This window comes from Hemicordylus capensis, chromosome 2 (genome assembly GCF_027244095.1).
Source record: "Hemicordylus capensis ecotype Gifberg chromosome 2, rHemCap1.1.pri, whole genome shotgun sequence".
Classification (NCBI taxonomy): Eukaryota; Metazoa; Chordata; class Lepidosauria; order Squamata; family Cordylidae; genus Hemicordylus; species Hemicordylus capensis.
The window spans coordinates 218,739,279-218,763,319 of NC_069658.1; the positions used below are offsets into that span (position 1 = coordinate 218,739,279).

Consider the following 24,041-nt stretch of genomic DNA (forward strand, 5'->3'; position numbering starts at 1 on the left):
CAGTGGGCAGCCTCCTCTGGGCTCACAGGAGCCTTTAATTATTTATAGTAATTTATTTCTCATGGCACAGTTAAGTATTCTTGTGTGATTAGGAAGGACTACCATATGCTGCAATTTTTACATTTAATGGAATTTGGGCAATACATCTGTGCACAAAAGGTATGCACCCTGAAGATCAAAGCACTGCCTAACTTCAGGCTGTTTAAAAATTTGCAATCCATATGCTCTTAGAACAAGCACATGTTAATTACCTCTCACGGTTGAAGAGTCAATCATACATACAGACAAAGCTCTGCAACGCATCAGAACGTTGTTGGGGGCAACCTGTTGGTGAAACAGCCAGGTCATGCACACTGACAAGCTGTTTTGGTTTTTTTTTATGTATATAAATAGTCTTATTGAAACAAGTAGATAGCAAATGGGAGTGTGTACAAAATCAGATTAATAATTAAAAGAGCAGTAGCAAGTTCGGTTGTGGAGGGGCTGAGAGGTGCCATGAAGATTTGGCACAATCATACAGAACATATGAACAGCCCTGCTGGATGAGGCCCAAAGCAACTGCTTCACACAGTGGCCCACAAGATGCCTCTGAGAAGCCCACAGGCAAGAGGTGAGAGCTTGCAACTGGTATTTAGAAGCATCTTGCCTCTAAGCCTGGAAGTAGACAGTAGTCATCAGGACACATAGCCACTGATAGACCTGTCTTCCATGAATTTGTCTAAGCTCCTCTTAAACCATCAAAGCTAGTGGCCATCACCACATCCCATGGCAGAGAATTCCAGAGATTATTTGCTGTGTGGAAAAAAATTACTTGCTTTTGTTGGTCCAAAATTTCCCGGCCTTCATTTTCATGGAATGACTTCTGGTTCTAGTGTTGCGAGAAAGGGAGAAACATTTCTCTGTCCACTCTCTCTACTTCATGCGTAATTTTATACACCTCAATAATGTCTCCCTGTAATCACCTCTTTTCCAAACTAAAGAGCCCCAGATTCTGTAGCCTTGCCTCATCAGGAGGGTGCTCCAGGCCCGTGATCATCTTGGCTGCCCTCTTCTGCACCTTCTCCAGTTCTACAATGTCCTTCTTAAGATACGGTGACCAGAACTGCACACAGTACTCCAGATGTGACCACACCATAGATTTGTGTAAGGGCATTATAATATTAGTATTTTTATTTTCAATCCCCTTCCTAATGATTCCTAGCATAGAATTAGCCTTTTTCACAGCTGCCACACACCAACACTTTCAACGAGATGTTCACCACGATCCCAAGATCTCTCTCCTGGTCAGTCACTGACAGCTCAGACCCCCATCAGTGTATATGTGAAGCTGGGGGTTTTGCCCCAATATGCATCACTTTACACTTGCTTACACTGAACCACATTTGCCATTTTGTCACCCAGTTTGGAGCAATCCTTTTGGAGATCCTCACAATCTGTTTTGGATTTCACTACCCTAAATTATGCCATCTGCATAATTGGCAGGGGTTCAATTTCCTTGGGGGACCCCACTTCTTATCTCCCTCCATTGTGAAAACTGTCAATTTATTCCTACCCTCGGTTTCCTGTCCTTCCAACCAGTTACTGATCCACACATGAACCTGGCCCCTTATCCCATGACTGCTAGGGGTATTCAAGAGGCTTTGGTGGGGAACTCTATCAAAAGCTTTTCGAAAGTTGAAGTATACGATGTCAACTGGTTCACCTTTATCCGCAGGACTCTTGAGGCTCTCAAAGAACTCCCAGAAGGCAAGTGAGGCAAGACTTGCCCTTGTAGAAGCCAGGCTGGTTCTCCTTCAGCAACGCCCGTTCTAATAACAGAGACTGAGGACTGATAATAAAGTTTTGCATTTGTATAGTGCTTCCGAATGTTTGATGATTCACTGTATGATCTTCTTGTAAGCCATACCACAATTACTTCAAATAGATCAGTATTATCCCGATATTACAGATGGGGAAAGACTGACGGGGAGCAGCTGGTCTAAAGGCCACATAATGAATTCACAGCAGAGATCTGAACTGGGGAAGTCGGTTCAGACAGAACTGGAGGTGGGTTTCTTAGCCACGACGCCATGTCCGTTCTCTCTGGAGGAGGTGATATGAAAGCTCTGCCAGGGCCTCAAACGGCCCACGTGCAAGGCCACCAATTCATGCTGCAGTTGTTGGGTGATGTGTAAACCAGACTCTGAAAGGTGACTTGCCTTCATGTGTAAACCAGACTCTGAAAGGTGACTTGCCTTCTGTGGAAAGACTCCACACCAAACAAGGGCAGGAGGGAATACCATTTTAAAAAGTCGTATAAACACAAACGACAACCAAGTTCCTAAGACACACACAGACATACAGACACGCACAGATGGACGATCAGGTAGTCAGCGGCTCCATCTTGACCCGCTTGGCTGTGACAGGGTTGCTCTCCTGTGCACAGGATTCCTGCGGCCGACCAGCGCCGTGGTCTGGGTCCTGCCCAGCACCGTTGCAGAGTGAGGGGGGCTCCTCCTTGCTCAGGAACTTAAAGTCTGTGCGGGGCTTCGCCAGCGGTTTGGGCTCAAGAAGCTCGGCACTCTCCACCACCACCGGGCCCGTCCATTCAGGGATTTCAAGGCCGAGGTGCTTCATGAGCCTTGTCATGACGTCGTCCACGTAACCATGGATTCGCAGGTCGGCGTGCTTGTCCTGAGGCCAGGAGGTGGGGGATAAGGAAGAGCAAAGCTGTAACTGAGGCGACGTGCTGTGCAATTCCACAAGGGAGTGGGGAAAAGGTACAGGCCGGTGTTGCCTCTTCACAGATGTTGTTGACTACAACTCCCAGAGTCCCCAGCTGCAATGGCTTTTGCTGGGGGATTATGGGAATTGTAGTTAAGAACATCTGGGAATCTCTGTTTGCAGGAACACTGGTACAGAGCAGTAGCAGCAGGGTGTGGTCTGAAACATGGAGGCGCAGCAACCTGGTGGATGCTAAGCAGTTCTGGGGCCCACGAGTACCTGGGGTAGGAGGGCCACTAGGGACCCCCATGCATAGCACCTCAAGTTCCAGGACATGAGAATGGGGTGTGTGTGTCTAAAATGCAATGCAGTGCAAATAAAATAAGCCTAGCTTGTACAGAGTTATCTCACCTGCGAGGACAGTGAGCCCCCTTGGGACAGGGAACCATAGTCTCCTTCTTTTTATTATGGGGAGGTCATACCCATACCATGTTTCCATAGGGAGGAGAAGAATATAGGAAGCTGCCATATACTGAATCAGACCCTTGGTCCATCTAGCTCAGTATTGTCTACACAGACTGGCAGGGGCTTCTCTAAGGGGTTAGGCAGGAGTCTCTCTCAGCCTTATCTTGGAGATGCTGCCAGGGAGGGAACTTCGAGCATTCTGCTCTACCCAGAGTGGCTCCATCCCCTGAGGAGAATATCTTACAGTGCTCACATTTTCAGTCTCCCATTCAAATGTAACCAGGGCAGACCCTATTAGCTAAGGGGACAAGTCATGCTTGCTACCACAAGACCTGCTCTCCTCTTGCGCTTGTGAGCATAAACTATTATTTATTTTATTTTATTTTTTACATTTATATCCCACTCTTCCTCCAAGGAGCCCAGAGCGGTGTATTACATACTTGAGTTTCTCTTTCACAACAACCCTGTGAAGTAGGTGAGGCTGAGAGAGACGTGACTGGCCCAGAGTCACCCAGCAAGTCTCATGGCTGGATGGGGATTTGAACTCGGGTCTCCCCGGTCCTAGTCCAGCATTCTAATCACTACACCATGCTGGCTCTTACTACTACTACTATGAATATTTCTATACCACCCTTCAACCTGAGTTCCCAAAGTGGTTTACACAGAGAAATAAAAATTAACAAAGATGGCTCCCTGTCCCCAAAGAACTCACAACCTAAAAAGAAACATAAGGCAGACACCAGAGTCAGGACTGGAGGGATGCTGTGCTGGGGTTGGTTAGGGCCAGTTGCTCTCCCCCTGCTAAATATAAGAGAGCCACCACTTTAAAAAGGGGTGTCAGTTCAGTTAGCAGGTAGAATTGCCCCCTTTGCTAAGCAGGGCCTGTCCTGGTTTGCATTTGGACGAGTAACCACCTGTGAGCCCTGTCTGCTATAAGGTTGCCCCCTTCAGGGATGGGGCTGTAGCTCAAAACCACCCAGAGACATCAGTTTTAGGCAGTACACAAATATGATAAATAGATACAATAAATAAGTCAGCTGTCCAGAAAACCCTTTTCTGCAGTGTTTGGTAACCATCTCGGGATTATGCGGATGGATTGACTGCTACCTGCTGGTCCACCCCTTCTCCCCCGGAGGACTATATGTTGACCTTATGTGCAGATGGAGCCATAGCGTAGTGGTAGAGCATCTGCTTTGCATGCAGAAGGTCCCAATCCCTGGCAGCAGCGCCCCCCCCCCCCCCAGGGCAACGCTGGAAGAGACTCCTGCCTGAAACCTTCCAGAGCCGCTGCCAGTCAGTGTCGACATTACTGAGCTAGATGGACCAAGGCTCTGACTCAATATAAAGCAGCTCCCTAGGTTTCCAAGTTTCATAGCTCACAAAAGTCATCTCCTCCTTTCATTTACAACCTGCCCTCTCCTCGCTAAACACTGCGCCTCCTCTGGAGTAGCTGACAGGTACTAATTCCTCAATCCTAGGGTTGCTGCCCGCTTGACGAGGTCATCTGAGGGGGCTCTGCTCTGGGTGCCGACAATGAGGGAGGCTCGGCTGTCGTACACGTGGGACAGGGCCTTCTCTGCTGCTGCCCCCAGACGCTGGAATTCTCTCCCGGTAGCTATCTGCGCTCCTTGGTCTCCATCACAGTTTTTAGAAAGCGTGTTAAATCTTGGCTTTTTACCCAGGCATTTATTTGATTGTCTCTGCTGCTGCTCTTTGTACTCTGTATTGCTTTTATTTTAAATGTTTAATCAGATCTGTTTTATATTTTTAGCTTAATATTTTGTGTCTTTTTTTACCATCTTGTTTTTAAATTTTGCTGTAAACCGCCTTGGGATTGTTTGAATGAAAGGTGGTATATAAATTTAACAAGCAAACAAACCCTAGCAGAATCTCCCCCTGCTACAGGCACAATACTGGCAACCCCTTGAGCCAAACTCACGTGCTTGGTTGGCTGCAGGTTGACAATCACCAGCTTCCCTCCTTTCTTCTTGGTCAGCAGAGGGAGGTCGCCACTGGGCTTGATCTGCAGGGAGGTCCCCAAGGTGACCGACAGGTCAGCTCTCCTGCAGGGAGACGAGAGAGCAACGCTCAACGTGCATGTTAGAACGGGCAGGGGGATGCAGACAACCCTTTCCCAAGTGGTCACTTGGCTGCACAGACGGAGCTTGGTAAGCTGGCCTGTCCCGGGCTGAGGGGGATCTGCCCAACCCTTGGGACTTCTGGTCAGCTCCAGAAGCACAGTGAGCAGCTTGCTGCTAGACTGGACTACGTGGTCCATTGCGCAATAATTGCAGTATCTGGTTGCTGTGCCAACTGGGCCACCTGCAGGCATCAGCCGGTCCGCCACAGACAGAATCAGCGGAAGAGGTGGGCGGGAGGTCTTCTAATCCGGCCCCCAGCTCAGTGCAGGAAATGGCAATAGCATGCCTGGTAGATGGCTGTCCAGCCTCTGTTGGGAAACCTTCAGTAAAGCTTTTCATTCTGCATTTCACAGCCAAAATACTTCGTGACGGAATCAGGATTTTTGGACATAATTTCTGATTCCGTTACTGGTGTGTTTTGAATGTTTCAGACACCATCTATAATATGTAAGGGGTTTGTATAGCAGGAGATGTTCTCTTGCCAGTCGGTATAAGAACATAAGAAAAGCCCGGCTGGTTCAGCCCCAAGGCCCATCCAGTCCAGCATCCGGTTTCACACAGTGGCCCACCAAATGCCTCTGTGAAGTCCACAGGCAAGAGCTGAGGGCACACCCTCTCTTCTACTGCTGCTCCCCTGCAACTGGTATTTAGAGGCGCCTTACCTCTGTGGCTGTAGGTGGCCTATAGCCACCAGACTAGTAGCCAATGACATCAACTTGAAAATCTGCTTATGGCTATAGTCGTTGAAAAAGTGGTAACATGCCCGATTCCATTACCCTTGGGATGGCCCAAAAGGCCTATCAAGAGTCAAGAGTCATGGAATTCTGAGGTTCAGGGGCAGGATACTTCTCCATACTAGTTGCTCAGGGGCATGTCAGCAAGGTGGGGGTGGCTCTTTCTTTGAGGCCAGGCCTAAAAGCTTCCAAGAGGCACCTGAAAGCCACAGTTGGAAGCAGGTTAGTGGACTAGACTAGAGCATCTAGTTTGATCCAATAATTTCTCTTAAGAAAATACTGACTAAATTGAAACGGCACCTAACTGGCTTTACCGGCATACAGGGGACAACAGAAAAGATGCCACCTACCTTCTAACACAGGGAGTGAGATAAAAGTGCCTTTGGAAACCGGTGCTGTGGAAGATTTTACCTGCTGGCTTCGCTGGACAGATTCAGGTCCCGATCAGGCAGGGAATCTTCCCAGTCCAAGATGGTGTCCATGAGCTTCCCTCTTAAAAAGTAAAATGGAGATGAAATTACATTGGGTTCGATATTCTCTCCTATTTATTTATTTATCTATTTATTTTTATTTGTATACCGCCCTGCCAAAATGGCTCAGGGTGTTTTACAATTAAAACAAACCACTAACACAATAAAGAGCTAAAACAAATTAAAAACAATATGACAACAATTAACAATTTAAAACAATTAAACAATTACAGTGATTAAAAGCCCCAAAAGCGGGTTAGAATATTAAAACAGATTTAAAAACCCTGGAAAGCCAGGCCAAACAAATATGTTTTAAGGCTTTCTGCACGCCAAGCAGATGCTCTACCACTGAGCTATGGTGCCATCCACAAAGGAGGCTTACATGGGCCTCCCGTCCAGGCACTGACCACACCAAGACCTGCATAGCTTCAGCATTACACAGTCACTGACTCCCAAATACTTTGGAGGCATATCTACACGGGATTGCACAGTCATCCTCTCTTTCCCTGGGATCTGAAGAACAGAATGTTGACAAACACGGCAACTGCGGGTTGTGGCAGTTCAGCCAGACGAAACCCCACAGCGGGCTTAGGGTTAGGAGGGGATGTGCAGCTGCTGCCTAGGCAGAAAGACTTAAGCTGGAATTTAAAGGTAAAGAGCAGCTGAGTGGGAGGGAGTGGATGCACCCAGGAGACAGAGCTACATAGCAGGCTAAGGATGTGGGACCCTGAGGGAACATTTGGTGAAAGTGACAGAGGCCCCAGATACATAGGAAGCTGCCTTCTACCGAGTCAGACCCTCAGGCCATCTAGTTCAGTACTGTGTACACCAGGGCTGCTCAATATCGGCCCTCCTGCAGGTGTTGGCCTACAACTCCCATAATCCCGGGCTATTGGCCACTGTGGCTGGGGATGATGGGAGTTGTAGTCCAAAACCAGCTTGGGGGGGGCTAGGTTGAGTAGGCCTGGTCTACACTGACTGGCAGTGGCCCTCTAGGGCCTTCAGGCAAGAATTTCCCCCAGTCCTACCTGGAGATGCTGCCAGGGACTGAACCCGGGGCTTTCTGCATGCCAAGCGGATGCTCTACCACTGAGCTATGGTGCCATCCACAAAGGAGGCTTACGTGGGCCTCCCGTCCAGGCACTGACCACACCAAGACCTGCGTAGCTTCAGCAAGGTGGCTGTATTGTCTGCCCTTAGACTCGGGCTGCTCAGCTTTGGCACTCCTGCAGAGGTTGACCTGTAATTCCCACAATCCCTGGCTATTGGCCACTGTGGCAGGGGGTGATGGGATCTGTAGTCCTAAAACAGCCGTGTGTGTGTGTGTGTGTGTGTGTGTGTGTGTGTGTGTGTGTGTCCAAAGTTGAGCAGGTCTGCCTTAGACCATGCTCTGGGACCATTCTGTGGCTTGTCTGTTTTGAAGAACAGGGGAGGGAGGAATGGAAATGGGGGGCAGGGGGTTGAACAGAGAGTGCCTGACCGCACCCCAGACCTTCACACAGGCTGCGACTGTTGCAGACGTACCTGCAGGACCGAAGGCCTCTGCACTTGGAGACATCGCACAGCCGGCCCGTTGGCTTGAGGCCCATGGTGCCCACCACTGTGTCCCTCACGTATTGCCTGAAACACACACAAAGAAGACACACCTGGGCATTAGTTTCATTTTATTGATTGCAAATGTTTCTAGCCTGCCGCTCCAGGGCAATGCTGCTCGGGGGGGAAATGTTGTATTGCTTACAACAATGGTGAAACAACAAAATGTAAAAGAAAAGAGAAGAACATTAATAGAGCAACTGAAACAGACCCAATTAAAACTAGATTTCTAAAAATTAAACACCCATCTGGCAGCAGCTGCAATAAAAGGTATTAAAAAGCCTCTCTAGCCAAATGAGCTTTAATATAACATGGTGATTCTCTTTATTTAGCAGGGGGAGAGTAACCGGCCCTATCCAACCCCAGCACAGTGCCTCCAGTGACTGTTGCTGGTGTCTGAATTGTGTTTCTTTTAGATTGTGAGCCCTTTGGGGACAGGGAGCCATCTTATTTATTTGTTACTTCTCTGTGTAAACCGCCCTGAGCCATTTGTGGAAGGGCAGTATGGAAAATCAATCAATCAATCAATCAAATAAATAAAATCTTTATTTAAAACCCTGAGGTTTGGTTTTTAAACCCCATCAGGGTGTTATGATCTCTTGGGAGCACCAAGGGGGATGCCATGCAATTCAGACGGTGGAGACCCCACTGTGGCTGCTCACCTTGTTCTTCCCTGTGCTGCCCTGGTTCACCATAGGCCATGGTGACATGAACAGCTAGCTATCCCAGATGAACAAAGCCTGGGTGATGCTATCCCAAAGCTATACCAGATGAACAAAGCCCAGTTGCAACAGACCGAAGGCCTGTTCAGTCTGGCAGTCTTTTCCCAACCATGGGCAGCCAAAAGCAGGAAGTGTGTGTGCGTGTGCGCGCGCGCGCGCGCGCACACACACACACACACACACACACACACAATAGTCTTTTGCGGCTCTGCCCCCACAGCTGTTTGTATGCTGAGGTATACTGCCTCTACACCTGGAGGTTCCATTTTAGACCTTTTCCATGGCTAAGAGTCATTTAAAATCCTCTCTTCCACCATTCAACTAATCCCCTTTTAGAGCTACCTGAGCTGGGGGCCACCACATCTTGTGGCAATGAATCCCAAAAGTTAATGACAGGGCTGTAGCTCAGTGGCAGAGCATCTGCTTTGCACATAGGAGGTCCCAGGTTCAATCCTGGGCAGCACCGCCAGGTAGGGCTGGGAGAGACTCCTACCTGAAACCTTGGAGAGCTGCTGCCAGTCACTGTTGGCAATGCTGAGCTAGATGGACTAAGGGTCTGACTCAGTAGAAAGCAGCTTCCCATCTTCCTACATCCTTTTCTTTCGCCCCTCCTCAATCTATTCACAATCAATTTCATAGGATGACCACAATTTCCAACTTTACGGGAGAGGGGAAAAAAGGTTCTCACTCTCTCCCCACCACAAACAAGTTTTATAAGACCGCCCATGTCCCCCAATCCAAGATCCAAGAGGAGAGCTGGTCTTGTGGTAGAAAGCATGACTTGTCCCCATAGCTAAGCAGGGTATGCCCTGGTTGCATATGAATGGGAGACTTGATGTGTGAGCACTGCAAGATATTCCCCTCAGGGGATGGAGCCGCTCTGGGAACAGCAGAAGATTTCAAGTTCCCTCCCTGGCTTCTCCAAGATAGGGCTGAGAGAGATTCCGGCATGCAACCCTGGAGATGCCGCTGCCAGTCTGTGTAGATACTACTGAGCTAGATAGACCAGTGGTCTATGGCAGCTTCCTATGTTCATCTTTCGGAGAGGAGAGCTGGTCTTGTGGTAAAAAGCCTGACTTGACCCCTTAGCTAAGCAGGGTCCATGCTGGTTGCATATGAAAGGGAGACTAAAAGTGTGAGCACTGGAAGATATTCCCCCTTAAGGGGCTGGAGCCACTCTAGGAAGAGCAGAAGGTCCCAAGTTCCTTTCCTGGCAGCAACTCCAGATAGGGCTGGGAGAGACTCCTGCCTGCAGCCTTGGAGAAGCTGCTGCCAGTCTGTGAAGACAATACTGAGCTAGATAGACCAATGGTCTGACTCAGTATATGGCAGTTTCCTATGTTCCTATGTTCTTATCCAAACATATTAACCTATCTGCATTGGCAAGGCTGCAGAAATCCACTAGTCTGCTCATCTGTGATGAGTGAAAAATGATGCCTGATAAGTTAAAAAAAAACCTGATAGAGCAATATCCAAACATAGCTTGAGGAGTAAAATGTTTGGTCTGGTGGATAAGCTGAGCCAACATTTCTTCACCCCTGTGCATTGGAAAAATGATCCACCCCCATCCCTGATTATTCTGATTGTCCTTTTCTGCACCTTTTCGCCTCTATGGCCTCCTTTTTGAGGTGGGGTCCTCAGAACCGCAGAGCATTCTCTCGAAGGACCCGCCCAGGAGAGGCCCCTCCCACTTCCTCTGCCCTTGCTCTTCCCCAGGAGATTCAGAATGCCACAGCAGCCGTGAGGGGTACATACTTGCCACACTTCGTGCATTCCTCCACAAACATGTTCCCATGCAACTCGGCCAGCTTGTCCCTGTGAGGAGGAATTGGGGGGAAACCTCGTTACAAAGGATCAAGAGCAGCTCAGGCATTTTGTTCAAAGAGCCTTGTCCCTGCTCAGCACAGCAGCCCTCAAGGGGATGTTGCTGGTGGGTGTCTGTCTGTGATGAAATGGAGGTTACGTTATGCTTTCCAGGGATCTCCTCGATTGGGATCAGAGCAATCTCTCTAGTTAGGGTAGATCACTGGAAAGCATATAGTAATCCCCGTTTTGTCATGTTCCTTTTTAGATTATAAGCCCTTTGAGAACAGGGAACCATCTTTATTTTTATTTATTTATTCGTTCATTTATGTAAACTGCCTTGAGATCTTTTGTCGAAAAGCCATTACATAAATAGAATGAAAGTGAATAGACCAGTAGAACAATGAAATGGCATATTCCAGAACCCACAAGTTTTCTCAAAGGCCTCTATTAATGTGTACAAACAGGAAACATAAAACAGATGTCCAGAACTAGCAAACGTTTCGCTGTAACACATCAGCTTCAGTACATATTCATAGGAATAGAATAGGTATTTTTAAATTATGGTCTATCGACCAACAAAATACAAGATGTCTTCCACGTGAGGCCAATAAACCAACAGAATAAATGCAAGGAAAACGTTTAATAGCTTGTAAGAAGCATAGATAAGCATAAAAAACATGGCTCAAAAAAAAAAAAGGCCCTCAAAACATTCATTAATAACATAAATAAGCATAAAAATAAAATAAAACACGGCTCAAGGTAGACACAATTCAGGAGTCCTTCAGTAAATACAAATTGTAGCAGAGAGATATCCGTTATAAAGCAGTCTTGATCTGATCAAAGCAAAGAGACAAAGAACTCATCAGATCGGCCAGGAAAATTGGCAACAATGGGGGAAATAAAGTTACCATAAATGTCATAATAATGAGCGAAATATAAGAGTATGTGGGACACTGATCCAACAGCACCTGAGGCACAGGGACAGAGTCTCTCACTGTAGGGGACCTTGCCAGCAGTGGCAACAGAGAAACCTTAAGGGCTAGTGGCCGTCTGCACATGGAGGAGAGAAGCTTCCGAGGGTGCAGAGACAAGGCTTTTCCTCTTTCACTCCACAAGCGACATGTTCTATGTACCCACGTAAGTAGCTGGTCCTTCTTCTCACTGCACAATAGGACTCACACCTCCATTGCACGGGGAAGCCAAGATGCAGGAAATGACCCCAGAGAGGAGTGCCGGGCACACCATGAGGATCTGCAATCGCTCATCCCAAGAAAGAGCAGCAATAGCTCAGAGTGGAGCACAGATATCTGAGGTGAAGATCCACTGTCCAATCCGCAGCATCTCCAGTTGGGAAGGATCTTGGATACAAGCCCTGGAAAGACCAGAGACCTTGGAGGGCTACAACCAGTCAGGAGTAGGTAGCATTTGGCTAGAGAGGTGAAGGGTCTGACTGAGGCAGCTTCATGTGTATATAAGGAACCATCTATAGCTCTTCTTCATTTTACCTTTACGCAGAAGGGCCATAGCTCAGTGGCAGGGAACTGGACAATCCTAGGCTGAATCCCTGGCATCTCCAGTTCAAAAGATCTCAGGCTGGAAAGCAGCCCAAAGAAACGGCTGGATTCATCCCTTACCTTTGCAGGACAATTTTCTACAATTGGATTGGCATGGCCAACAACAAAGAGAAAAGAATCAAAGATCTGCTAGTAGGCTGCCTCGCTTGGTCCTTAAAAAATAAAAAAAAGGACAGAAAGACAGATTTGGATCTAACTGGAGACCTTGTCAATCTCTCATTATGCCTGTGGCCAAGAACAGAAGCACTAGCCATTCTGCATCATAGCTTGACATGCTGCATGCACAGCTTTCATCACTCCATTGGCAAGAGGTTAAAAACATACATTAGAAGAGCTCTGCTAGATCAGGCCCAAGGAAGCCCATCTAGTCCAGCATCCTGGTTCACACAGTGGCCCACCAGATGCCGCTGGAAGCCACAGGCAGCTCTCTCTCCTGCTGTTACTTCCCTGCATCTATCTGGTACTCAGAAGCATATAAAATAAAAATATTTTATTCTTATAAATTTTAAAAAAAGATTGCCTCTGAGGCTGGAAGTGGCCTATAGGTCTCCGACTAGGAGCCAATGATAGACCTCTCCTCCTTGAAGTGATCCAAACCCTTCTTAAAGCCATCCAGGTTGTTGGCTGTCACCACATCTTATGGCAGAGAATTCCACAATTATGCGTTGTGTGAAAAAGTACTTCGATTTGTTGGTCCTAGATTTCCCAGCCTTCATTTTCATGGAATGACCCCTAGTTCTAGTGTGATGTGTGAGAGAGAAGAATTTCTCTCTCTCCACTTTCTCCACACCATGCATGATTGTATAGACCTCTAACATGTCTCCCCACAGTCGTTTTTTTTCTAAACTAAATAGCCCCAGGGGTTGTAGTCTTGCATCATAAGGAAGGTGCTCTAGGCCCCTGATCATCTTGGTTGCCCTCTTCTGCACCTTTTCCAGTTCTACAATGTCCTTTTTTAGATGTGGTGACCAGAATTGTACGCAGTACTCCAGGTGTGGCCGCACTATAGTTTTGTATAAGGGCATCATAATATTAGCAATTTTATTTTCAATCCCCTTCCTAATGATCTCTAGCACGGAATTGGCCTTTTTCACAGCAGCTGCACATTGAGTCGACAGTTTCAACAAGCTGTCCACCACAATCCCAAGATCTCTCTCCTGGTCAGTCACTGACAGCTCAGACCCCCATCAGTGTATATGTGAAGTTGGGGTTTTTGCCCCAATATGCATCACTTTACACTTGTTTACATTGAACCACATTTGCCATTTTGTCACCCAGTTTGGAGCAATCCTTTTGGAGATCCTCACAATCTGTTTTGGATTTCACTACCCTAAATTATGCCATCTGCATATTTGGCAGGGGTTCAATTTCCTTGGGTGACTCCACTTCTTATCTCCCTCCATTGTGAAAACTGTTCATTTACTCCTACCCTCTGTTTCCTGTCCTTCAACCAGTTACTGATCCACACATGAACCTGGCCCCTTATCCCATAACTGCTAGGGGTATTCAAGAGCCTTTGGTGGGGAACTCTGTCAAAAGCTTTTCGAAAGTCCAAGTATACGATGTCAACCGGTTCACCTTTATCCGCAGGACTGTTGAGGCTCTGAAAGAACTCCCAGAAGGCTAGTGGGGCAAGACCTGCCCTTGCAGATGCCATGCTGGTTCTCCTTCAGCAAGGCCCGTTCTAATAACAGAGACTGAGGACTGATAATAAAGTAACCAACAGCTCAGATCCCATCAACGTATACTTGAAGTTGGGGTTTTTCGTCCCAATGGACCAAAGGTTCCTTTGATACAATCACAAATCCATGGACCTGTTTTAGGACTGATAACAGCAATGGTGGATTAAGACCTGGGCCAACAATCAGCGCTGCTGAGCATGCTTCCCAAGAGGCTACAGACCCCAACAACAGAGGAGTCTGCCCGCCATCTCTCTGCAGGATTCACTGCTCCAACAGTATCACTTTTCACTCAATCATTATTGATTGAAATTCTGCCCCTTTCCCGCACTGGGATGTTCAGAGAATTCAACAGCTCCCAAAGGAGAGAGACAGAGAATGAATTCCCTTTGAAATGAAGCCACTCGTTGGGTCTCTGTAGGAGTCACTGCTCAGGGCTCATGTCTTTCAAATGAAGCAAGCAATCTAAAAACATGCTAAGGACAACCCTTTTCAGGAACATGCCTCAAAATCTAACTGGGTTATATTGTGAACATTCAAGGAGTGTGGCTGTCACTTTCCCAAGATGTACCCATGCATATACTGTAAAGTTGTATGCACTTTACCAAATCTATGTTGTGCTTTGCGTCTTGGCCCAGGGAACCAGCATATGTGTAAAAAACAGAGACTGCATTAAATTGCTCCTTTGCCACAGCAGCAGCAGCAGTTGTGTCAGAAGTTTCACAAGGAATTTTTATTTTATGTATTTAAAATATTTAAATCCTGCCCCTCCAGCGCACTACTTCTCGGGGCGGCTTACAACCATAAAATAGATACAAGGCACAATAAAAGTAATAAAACTAACCAAGTTGAACAAACAAGATAAAAGGTTAAAAACCACAATCATTATTAGATTCAAATCAAAATTTATTTTTAAAACCTAAAAGCTGAAAGTTATAAAAAGCTGAAGAACCCACCAGATAAAACAAAAATGGAGCATTAAAAAGCCTCCTTAAAAAGGTGTGATTTAAGTTGTTTTTTTAAAAACAATGAGGGAGGGTGTTCCAAAGCCAAGAAGCCACAACCGAAAAGACCCTCTCTAGTCTCTGCCAACCAGATCTCTGTTAATGGCGGGGCCATGAGCAGGGCCTGAGACGATGAGCAAAGGGCCCTGGCAGATTCATATGGGTGAATGCGGTCTACCCTGGCCCTAAGCCTTGTAGAGCTTTAAAGGTCAAGCCTGGTGTCATACTCATGAAACGACCCGCACCCACGAGCATCCTTGCAGCAGCATTCTGAACCGGCTGAAGCTTCCGAACAGTCTTCAAGGGCAGCCCTACGTAGAGCTCATTGCAGTAGTCCACTCTGGATGTTACCAACGCATGAGTGACTGAGGTCAGGTCCGACTTCTCCAAGTAGGGCCGCAGCTGGGGTACGAGCTGTAGTTGGTAAAAGGCAGTTCTGCACACCGCCACCACCTGAGCCTCCAAGGACAGCGTCGGGCCCAGAAGCACCCTCAAGCTGTGGACTTTCTTTCAGAGGGTGTGTGACTCCGTCCAAGACCATATGTACTTCATTACTCAGATGATCAGTTCTACCAACCCAGAGCACTTCCGTCTTATCTGGATTAAGTTTCAGAATGTTTGCCCCCAACCAGAACAGCCTCCAAGCTCCGGTTCAGAGCCTCCACTGCCTCCCTGGTGTCTGCTGACTTAAAATAGAGGTATAGCTGGGTGTCATCAGCATATTGATGGCACCGCAGCCCACAGCTATGGACGACCTCTCCCAGGGGTTTCATGTAAATGTTAAACAGCAATGTACTGATTCAGGAATGTACTGATTCTGCCAAGTTCACATCTCACCTTAACCACATACTCCGTGGGTTGCCTTAGGCAAGCTTCTTTACCTGCCCACCTGCAATGCGAGGATGACAGCAGTGGCTTACCTTACAGGGCTATTGTAATGCATGCATACTCAGAATGTATTCGAAGCTTCAAAACACGCTGCATACGTGCCACACATTATTAGAGTTGCCAATTGATAGGACCAATCACACTCAAATCAAGGATCAGGATAGGTGCCTCTTTAAGATAACTCACAATTCAACAAGCACAAGATGTGACCAATTTTTAAAAAGTATATTTTATAACACAAAGCAGTGCCCTTAACCCGCAATCCCATCATATGAAGAAAAAGCCCTGCTGGATCAGGTCAAAGGTCCCGCATCCTGCCTCACACAGTGGCCAGCCAAGTGCATCTGGGAAACCTGCAAGCTGGGGAAAAGAGGGAAACTGTTTTTGGACTACAACTCCCATAATCCTCGGCCACAGTGGCCAATAGCCAGGGATTATGGGAGTTGTAGGCCAACACCTGCAGGAGGGCCAAAGATGAGCAGCCATGATTTAACTGTCAGTCTCCTTGACAGTTTTTAGGGGAATAGTAAAGACATATTTCAGGGGCCCTTCCCTTTTTTAAAGTTGTTGTCCTGCAAAACTTGACAGAGTATCCCAAATGCGGCCACACCATTACTATATTGGCAGTTTTATTTCCAATCCCTTTCCTGATTATCTCTAGCATGGAATTGGCCTTCTTTGCAGTAGGGATGTGCATGAACGGCTCCTGCAGGTGTGGGTGGGGAGCGGTGCCCTTAAGCAGGTCCTTACCTGCTCTGCTGCCGCCCCACCGCTTTTCCAGGTGTGGCGCTCGCTCTAGGAAAGGCCGCGGTGGTTGCAGCGCCGTTGCCTTCGGCCTGCAGAATCAGCATGCGTAGCAGCCAATTTTGGGCTGGCGCTACACACACAGGCTGTGGGGAACAACACCTTAGCCACTGTGGGCCTTTACTAGAGCAAGTGCCACACCCGGAAAAGTGGCAGGGCAGCAGCAGAGCAGGTAAGGACCTGCCTCTTAAGGGAACCACTCCCTGCCTCGTCGAACCGGTTTGGCTGCGGGCATCCGAGCCGGTTCGATGCTTCCCAAAGGAGGCAATGAACTAGTTCGTGCACACCTCTACAGCTGCTACACTCTAGGGCGGGCATCCCCAAACTGCGGCCCTCCAGATGTTGCTGAACTACAACTCCCAGCATCCCTAGACAAAATTTTTTGTGGCTGGGTATGCTGGGAGTTGTAGTTCAGCAACATCTGGAGGGCCGCAGTTTGGGGATGCCTGCTCTAGGGTGACATTTTCAGGGAGCCGTCCACTGTGATCCCAAAGTGCAGGCCTAGACTCAGTGTTTTTGTTCACACAACACAGAGCAAAGAGAAGCAGCCCGATTGTTACCTGGGGAAGCCGGAGCGTACGTGGAGCCCGTCCACATTCTGGCTGACCAAGAATCGCAGAATGCCAGCTCTCTGGAGCTCCAGGAGGGCCATGTGGGTCTTCGATGGCCGTGCGTTCTCAAATGTGGTGTCAAACCTGGGGGCCAAGCCCCGCTCCTCCATGGTCCACACGCCATTGGGGCCTCTGTGAGGAGGGATGGAGGGGAAAGGTCAAACTTTAACCAGACTTGGTAGCTGCTAATCACCAGCCCCACAGGCGCTGGGCAAATCTTCTCTGGGTTAGGAGGAAACTGCAAGATGATGATGGCGCCCATCATGATTCTTCAAGCTTCACTTATAACAGGGGTTCCCAACCTGTGGTACCCCAGACGCTGCTGAACTACAACTCCCATCATCCCCAGCTACATTTTATTGTGTCTAGGGGAGGAGAGCTGGTCTTGTGGTAGCAAGCATGAATTGTCCCCTTTGCTAAGCAGGGCCCACCCTGGTTTGCATTTGAGTGGGAGTCTACATGTGTGAGCACTGCAAGATATTCCTCTTAGGGGATGGGGCCACTCTGGGAAGAGCACCTGCATGTTTGCATGCAGAAGGTTCCAAGTTCTCTCCCTGGCAGCATCTCCAAGGTAGGGCTGGGAGAGATTCTTGCTTGCAAGCTTGGAGATACTGCTGCCAGTCTGTGTAGACAATACTGAGCTAGATGGACCAATGCTGGTACAAGGCAGCTTCCTATGTTCCTATGATAGGAACTGTAGTCCAGCAACATCTGGAGTACCACAAGTTGGGAACTCCTGACTTATAACATTTGGCTCCTGGTGAATATTTCACTGGAGTGGGTTCAGCAACCAGCTACCTCTTCAGTTTGGGCTTTAATGAATGCTTTTGGCTTCCAGATCTAACTGTAGTTTGGCAGGAGTGAAATCAACCAGGGCTTTTCAGATGCAACTTTGTACTAGGATTCTTCTGCACTAGGTCAGAAGAACCCCTTCCAACTGAGCAAAGAGGCAACTTTTTAACGTGGTGATTCTCTTTATTGAGTAGGGGGAGAACAATTGTCCCTATCCACCCCTCCAGTGACTGTTGCTGTTTGTCTTACGTTTCTTTTTAGATATGAGCCCTTTGAGGACAAGGATCCATCTTATTTACTAATTTATTATTTCTCTATATAAACCGCTTTGGAAACCTTTGTTGAAAAGTGGTACATAAGTATTTATTGTAGGTCCTCCTGTGCAGTGTTCCCTCTAACAGGGATCCCCAGAAGTTGTTGACTACAGCTCCCAGAATCCCCAGCTGCAATGGCTTTTGCTTGGGGATTGTGGGAGTTAGGAATATAAGAAGCTGCCATATACTTTGTCAGACCATTGGTCCATCTAGCTCAGTATTGTCTACACAGACTGGCAGCGGCTTCTCCAAGGCTGCAGGCAGGAGTCTCTCTCAGCCCTATCTTGGAGATGCTGCCAGGGAGGGAACTTGGGACCTTCTGCTCTTCCCAGAGTGGCTTCATCCCTTGAGAGGAATCTAGTCTCCCATTCATATGCAATCAGGGCAGACCCTGTTTAGCTAACAACATCATCTGGGAATTCCTGTTAGAGGGAACACTGATCCTGTGATATTCCAATTTGCTCAAATACTTAATTTCACTGTCGGCTCCAAGCATCTGTCACTTTTATGGGGCAACCAGCTACTTCACGAGTGGACAGAAGGGACAGGCTTCCAAAGGCGTTCGCCACCATCAGGACTAGTTAAACAAGTTTAAAAAAAAAAAAAAACTTCGATGGAAAAGCATTCCATCATATTAGCTGCACTTCAATGTAGGGAGCTATTTTATACTGTAACAGGCCTTTGAGCTAGTTCCAGGACCGTCTGCACTGTCTGGTAGCAACTCTCCAGGATATCAGATGGTGTCTTTCTTTGCCCTGCTTGGATTGATTCCGAGATCGTCTGTGTGTGAACAGCACGTGCTCTGCCATTGAGTTATGGCCTCTCAGTAGGAGCTGCTTTCTAGTGAACCAGGCCATCAATACATCTAGCTCACTACTGTCTACACTGACTAGCAGCAGGGCTTCAGGCAAGGGTCTACCAGCGGTACTTGCAAATGCCAGGGTTCGTAGCTGGGACCTCCTACATACAAACAGGGGCCATAGCACTGAGCTATGGAGGTGCCTGATGAACACAGGAAGCTGCCTTCTACTGAGTCAGACATTTGGTCCCCTCTAGCTCTGTACCATCTACACGGACTGGCAGCAGCCCTCCAAGGTTTCAGGCAGGAGTCTCTCCCCACCCTCCCTAGAAAGGATTGCAGGGACTGAGTGATTGATCGTATTTATTTATTGTTAGATTTCTATACTGCCTTTCATTAAAACAATCTCAAGGCGGTTTATACAAAACCTAACACAAGACTACAAAAATTACACCATTAAAAACATTAGCTAGAATATAAAGTTACAGATCTGATTACAAGATTAAAAAAACAAGCACAATATAAGCATAAAAGATACAAAGCAGCAGCAATAGAAACAATCATATAAAAGCCTGGGTAAAAAGCCAAGATTTCACATGCTTTCTAAAAACTGTGAAGGAGACTGAGGAGAGGATGGCCACTGGATTGAAGTGGAGATTGTATGCATGCAAAGCAGGCGTTCTCTAGCCAGCCATGGCCCCATCCCACTTGCAGTCTGAAGTGGTGCAGCCCAGACACAAGTTGGATACCTCCATGAGAACCTTTAAGACCAGTGTGCCCGAGAAGCAATTCGGTAGCCAAAGGGACCTCTGAACCATCCTCCAAGTGCAGATTTCCTCACTAGGCTTACCTGAAGTCTGGGATCCCCGAAGCCGTGCTGATTCCAGCCCCAGTGTGGAATACCACGTTGGATGCATTTCGGATCAAGTTGGCCAACTCACAAATTTTCCTCTCCAGCTCATCTGGTGGGTCAAAAAACTGAATAGAAAGGATGGGTGGGGGGAGAGGACAGAAAAATGTTAGAGGACTCATCAGGTCAACTGAAAGCAGAAAACTATTAATTAATTAATATTATTATTTTTACATTTATATCCCGCTCTTCCTCCAAGGAGCCCAGAGCAGTGTACTACATACTTAAGTTTTTCTTTCACAACAACTCTGTGAAGTAGGTTAGGCTGAGAGAGAAGTGACTGGCCCAGAGTCACCCAGTTAGTATCATAGCACTGTCAGGACTAAGCAGCATTCCTACTGTATGCTGTGCAACACCTAGTCCCTGTGTGCAAAATCTGCCTTGTGATGGCTTCCCAAATAAGACATTTTGGCTTTTTGTTTTTCTGTCTTGAAAAGGGTGACTCTTAGAAGACAGCATCAACTAACTGAGCAAAGAGGAACCTTTTAAAAAGTGGTGGTTCTCTTTATTGAGCAGGGGAAGAGAAACGGGCCCTATCCAACCCCAGCACAGCATCCCTCCAGTGGCTGTTGCTGGTGTCTATCTTATGTTTCTTTTTAAGATTGTGAGCCCTTTGGAGATAGGGAGCCATCTTATTTATTTACTAGTGTTTGTAAGCCCGTTGGATAACGGGCGCTAGTGGAGCTATGCGCTCCGGACCCACGCCGCCATTCCCCCTCCCGCCACCCACGGCTCCGGCCGAGCCCGCCACCCACCGCTGCCCGCGGCTCCGGCCGGGCCCGCCACCCACCGCCGCCCGCGGCTCCCACCGGGCTCACCGCTGCCCGGGCCCATCGCCACATCGAGTTTTCCCCGCCACCTCATCCGGCGGCCATGTTGGGCGGCCAGAAGTGGCCGCCCCGAAGAAGCCGGGTAAGCGGCGGCGCGGCCAGGCCTTGGCCATGGCTCCGCCGCGCCTTGGCCAGTGTCCCCCACCGCCGCTTACCCGGCTTCTTCGGGGCGGCCGCTTCTGGCCGCCCAACATGGCCACCGGGTGCTGGCGGTCGTGTCTCCCTGCTCTGTTCTGGGCATGCGCTTCGCGCATGCCCAGAACAAGCCAGGGAGGCACGGACAGACACCAAGCATTTTATTAGAGAGGATTTTTCTATCTCTATGCAAACCACTTTGAGAACTTTTGTTGAAAAGCAGTATATCAATATTCGTAGGAGTAACTGAGAAGGCTAAGGGGGGATATGAGAGCCATCTTCAAATATCTGAAGTGCTGTTGCATAGGACGATGTTCTCTGTTGTTCCAGAGGACTAGAGCCAAGGAGCAGAAATTACAAGGAAGCACGCCTGGATTAGACATTAGGAGGAATTTCGTGACTGCAAGAGCTGCTTGACGGCGGAACAGTCTGCCACATGTAGTAACAGGCTCTCCTTCACTGGAGGTTTTCAGACAGAGGATGGACAACCATCTGTCAGGGATGCTGTAGCACTTTCTTGCATTGAATGGGGGGCTGGACTAGAAGACCTCCAAGGTCCCTTCCAACTAACACTTTATGATTCAGTTATTTCCATTGGTCACCATTATTTAAGGTTCCAGAAGAAGAGGTGTTTGTATTAGTCTGTTACCGAAAAACACACATCAAACTGGCACGTTAAAAACTACCAGACTGTGGCAGACACTTCTGTGGCTTAGAACCTGCTTTGTCATATGTATGTAGTGCTACCGCATCAACTGGCAAATATATATGCACACATGACCTGAAAGTCACCAGCAAAACAACTTCAAAAGGAGAGTCCAGCACAGAACTGAGCAGCAAGTTGGATTCTCTTTGCTTAGGATTCAGTCAAGACCAGGATTTCGATATCTGAGGCATTATAATCAGCCTAGCAACACTAGAAATCACTGCTGTTGTGAATAGCCTTGGGTCCCGGGTGTTGCTAGACTAGAACTTCCATCATCCCCTGACACAATGGCCTCAGACTGGGAAGCCCCGTGCCTGCTGCAGAAAATCTCTTGTTGGCGGTCAGGCCTATTCAGGGGCAGCAAGAACTTAACCAACTGCCCAGCATAACCCAGGGGGACACCAATGGTGTCAGTAGCAGTGGGTGGGTGGAGGGGAGGAAGCAGACCAGTTGCAGCAGGATGCCAACAAGGACCAGCTGTGCAGCTCTGTGGGCTAGTACAGGCACAGAAGGCTGGCAAGTAAGTTCGCCATTGGATCACAAATGGGGAGCAGCAGGAGGAAAGGGGCAGAACCAGGATGGAGATGGGAACCTCCACATCCCAAGTTGAGCAGGCCTGAGTTGAATGATGGAACTCACTGCTGCCAGATGTGCTGATGACCCCCAGCTTAGATGGTTTTAAGAGAGGATTGGACAAATTCATGGAGGATAGTCTGACTCAGCACATGTTCATCAGAAGCACCCACAGCCTAGTAGCAGAGTCCCCCTGCCTTACTACTACTACTACTACTACTACTATTACATTTATATCCCACTCTTCCTCCAAGGAGCCAAGAGTGGTGTACTACATACTTGAGTTTCTCCTCACAACAACCCTGTGAAGTAGGTTAGGCTGCGAGAGAAGTGACTGGCCCAGAGTCACCCAGCTAGTCTCATGGCTGAATGGGGATTTGAACTTGGGTCTCCCTGGTCGTAGTCCAACACTGCCAGTCAGCATAGCCAGTCCTGCGCTAGATGGGCCAATAAGGGTCCGCCTCGGTATAGGGCAGCAGCTTCCTAGGGATTGTCCCCACCGAGCAGGGGGCTGGACTAGATGGCCTCCACAACCCTATAATGGACCCTGAAACTCATTGCCACAGAATTCAGCAATGCTCCTCGCCCCCATAAAAATGCTTTTTAAAAGAGATTGATTTTTTTTAAAATAAAAAAACAACAACCCAGGAAAAACAGAATTCAAGAATAGAAGTTCAAGATGTAAAAGGGAACCTTGGTTGGGGAGTCAGACCAAGGTTTCTAGCAAATGTTTTCGTGCATCCCAAGTGGACATTGAGGGGAGTGGTGGTGGGGGGCTCCTTAACGGGGGGGGAGAAACCCCCCTCCTCCTTGGGGGATGGGGAGGGCGGGGTTAAGATATTCCTGGGGTGCTGCAGGGGAAGGGCTTGCACGGTTTCCATGGAAACCGGGGAATGAAGCGTGTCGGGGGAGGCCTGCCTTCTTGCCTCTCTCACCTCCGGGAGGCCGCACTTGCCCTTGTCCGAGTAAGGCGAGAGCCCGGCCGCGTAATTCACCGACATTCCCCTCGCCCGCTCTCCCTTTTGTCGATAAAGTTTTCTTCTTCGACTCTTTCCGGTGAGGGCGGAAGTCGTTTGGAAAAGGGAAGGGAAAGCTTTTCTGCGCACGCGGAGCACCAAAGTCCGGCCCTGTGGCGACGGCGGCCGCCATCATCCGCCCGCCCCACCCGAAGAAAGGCTAATTCAGGGGGAAGAAGGTAGCGGCCGCCATCTTTATTTGGGGCAGAGAGGTATTCGTTATAACTCGGTGGAGGTGGAGTTCGCCATCTCTACTGTGGGCAGACAGGTCCTTCGAATGAATGGCCGCGGGAGCCATCTTTGTTGCTGGCCAGGATGTTCTTGTTAACGCGATGACGGCAGGTTTGCCATATTTACTTCTGGCAAAGAGGTTTTTCCCGGGAACGAGAAAGGTTGCGAATGCGCCCGCTTTTCTTTTCTTGGTAGCAGCAGCAGCTGGTTCCGCCTTTTTTCTTTTTGAACATGAACGTCGCTGAATAAATGTTTTTCTTCCAAAAACAAAGATAAAATATTATCGTTAAAGAGAGGTAGCAAATACTTGTAGAGATACTTTGATTTTATAATTATAGGGAAAGCACACAGTTTTATCGATGTGGTTGTTGCTGGTGTCTACTTTAAAAATAAATAAATTGTGAGCCTTTTGAGGACCAGGAACCATCTTGTGTATTTATTTTTTGTGTGTAAACCGCTTTGGAAACTTCTGTTGAAAAGCGGTATATAAATAGTAATACTAGGTAGTAGTAGTAGTAGATTCTTTAATTTTATAATTATA

The 24,041-nt window shown here is 48.0% G+C and overlaps 1 protein-coding gene across 2 annotated transcripts; it reads right to left on the reverse strand.

Moving 5' to 3' along the window:
* Nucleotides 1-106: 106 nt before the first annotated feature.
* On the reverse strand, nt 107-23,454 carry SIRT6 (sirtuin 6). Of its 2 annotated transcripts, XM_053301808.1 has the most exons (8): nt 23,189-23,453; nt 19,950-20,077; nt 17,144-17,326; nt 10,584-10,643; nt 8,038-8,133; nt 6,455-6,535; nt 5,108-5,231; nt 107-2,673 (listed from the first exon to the last, which is right to left on the reverse strand). In XM_053301808.1, exons 1-8 carry the CDS (start codon nt 23,252-23,254, stop codon nt 2,362-2,364), a joined length of 1,050 nt encoding a protein of 349 aa, XP_053157783.1. In that variant the 5' UTR covers nt 23,255-23,453; the 3' UTR covers nt 107-2,361. The 2 variants fall into 2 exon arrangements, with proteins under 2 accessions (XP_053157783.1, XP_053157785.1); XM_053301810.1 differs by lacking the exon at nt 10,584-10,643 and having other exon boundaries at nt 23,189-23,454.
* Between the last annotated feature and the right edge of the window lie 587 nt (nt 23,455-24,041).

Bases quoted from the DNA above. Each gene is read 5' to 3' on its own strand.
- SIRT6 (XM_053301808.1), bottom strand. From the start codon at position 23,254: ATGTCGGTGAATTACGCGGCCGGGCTCTCGCCTTACTCGGACAAGGGC. The intron at 17,327-19,949 runs GTAAGCCTAGTG...CCCTCCTCACAG, and splicing joins TCGGGGATCCCAGACTTCAG to AGGCCCCAATGGCGTGTGGA. The intron at 6,536-8,037 runs GTACGTCTGCAA...TTACTTTTTAAG, and splicing joins AGAGGCCTTCGGTCCTGCAG to AGGGAAGCTCATGGACACCA.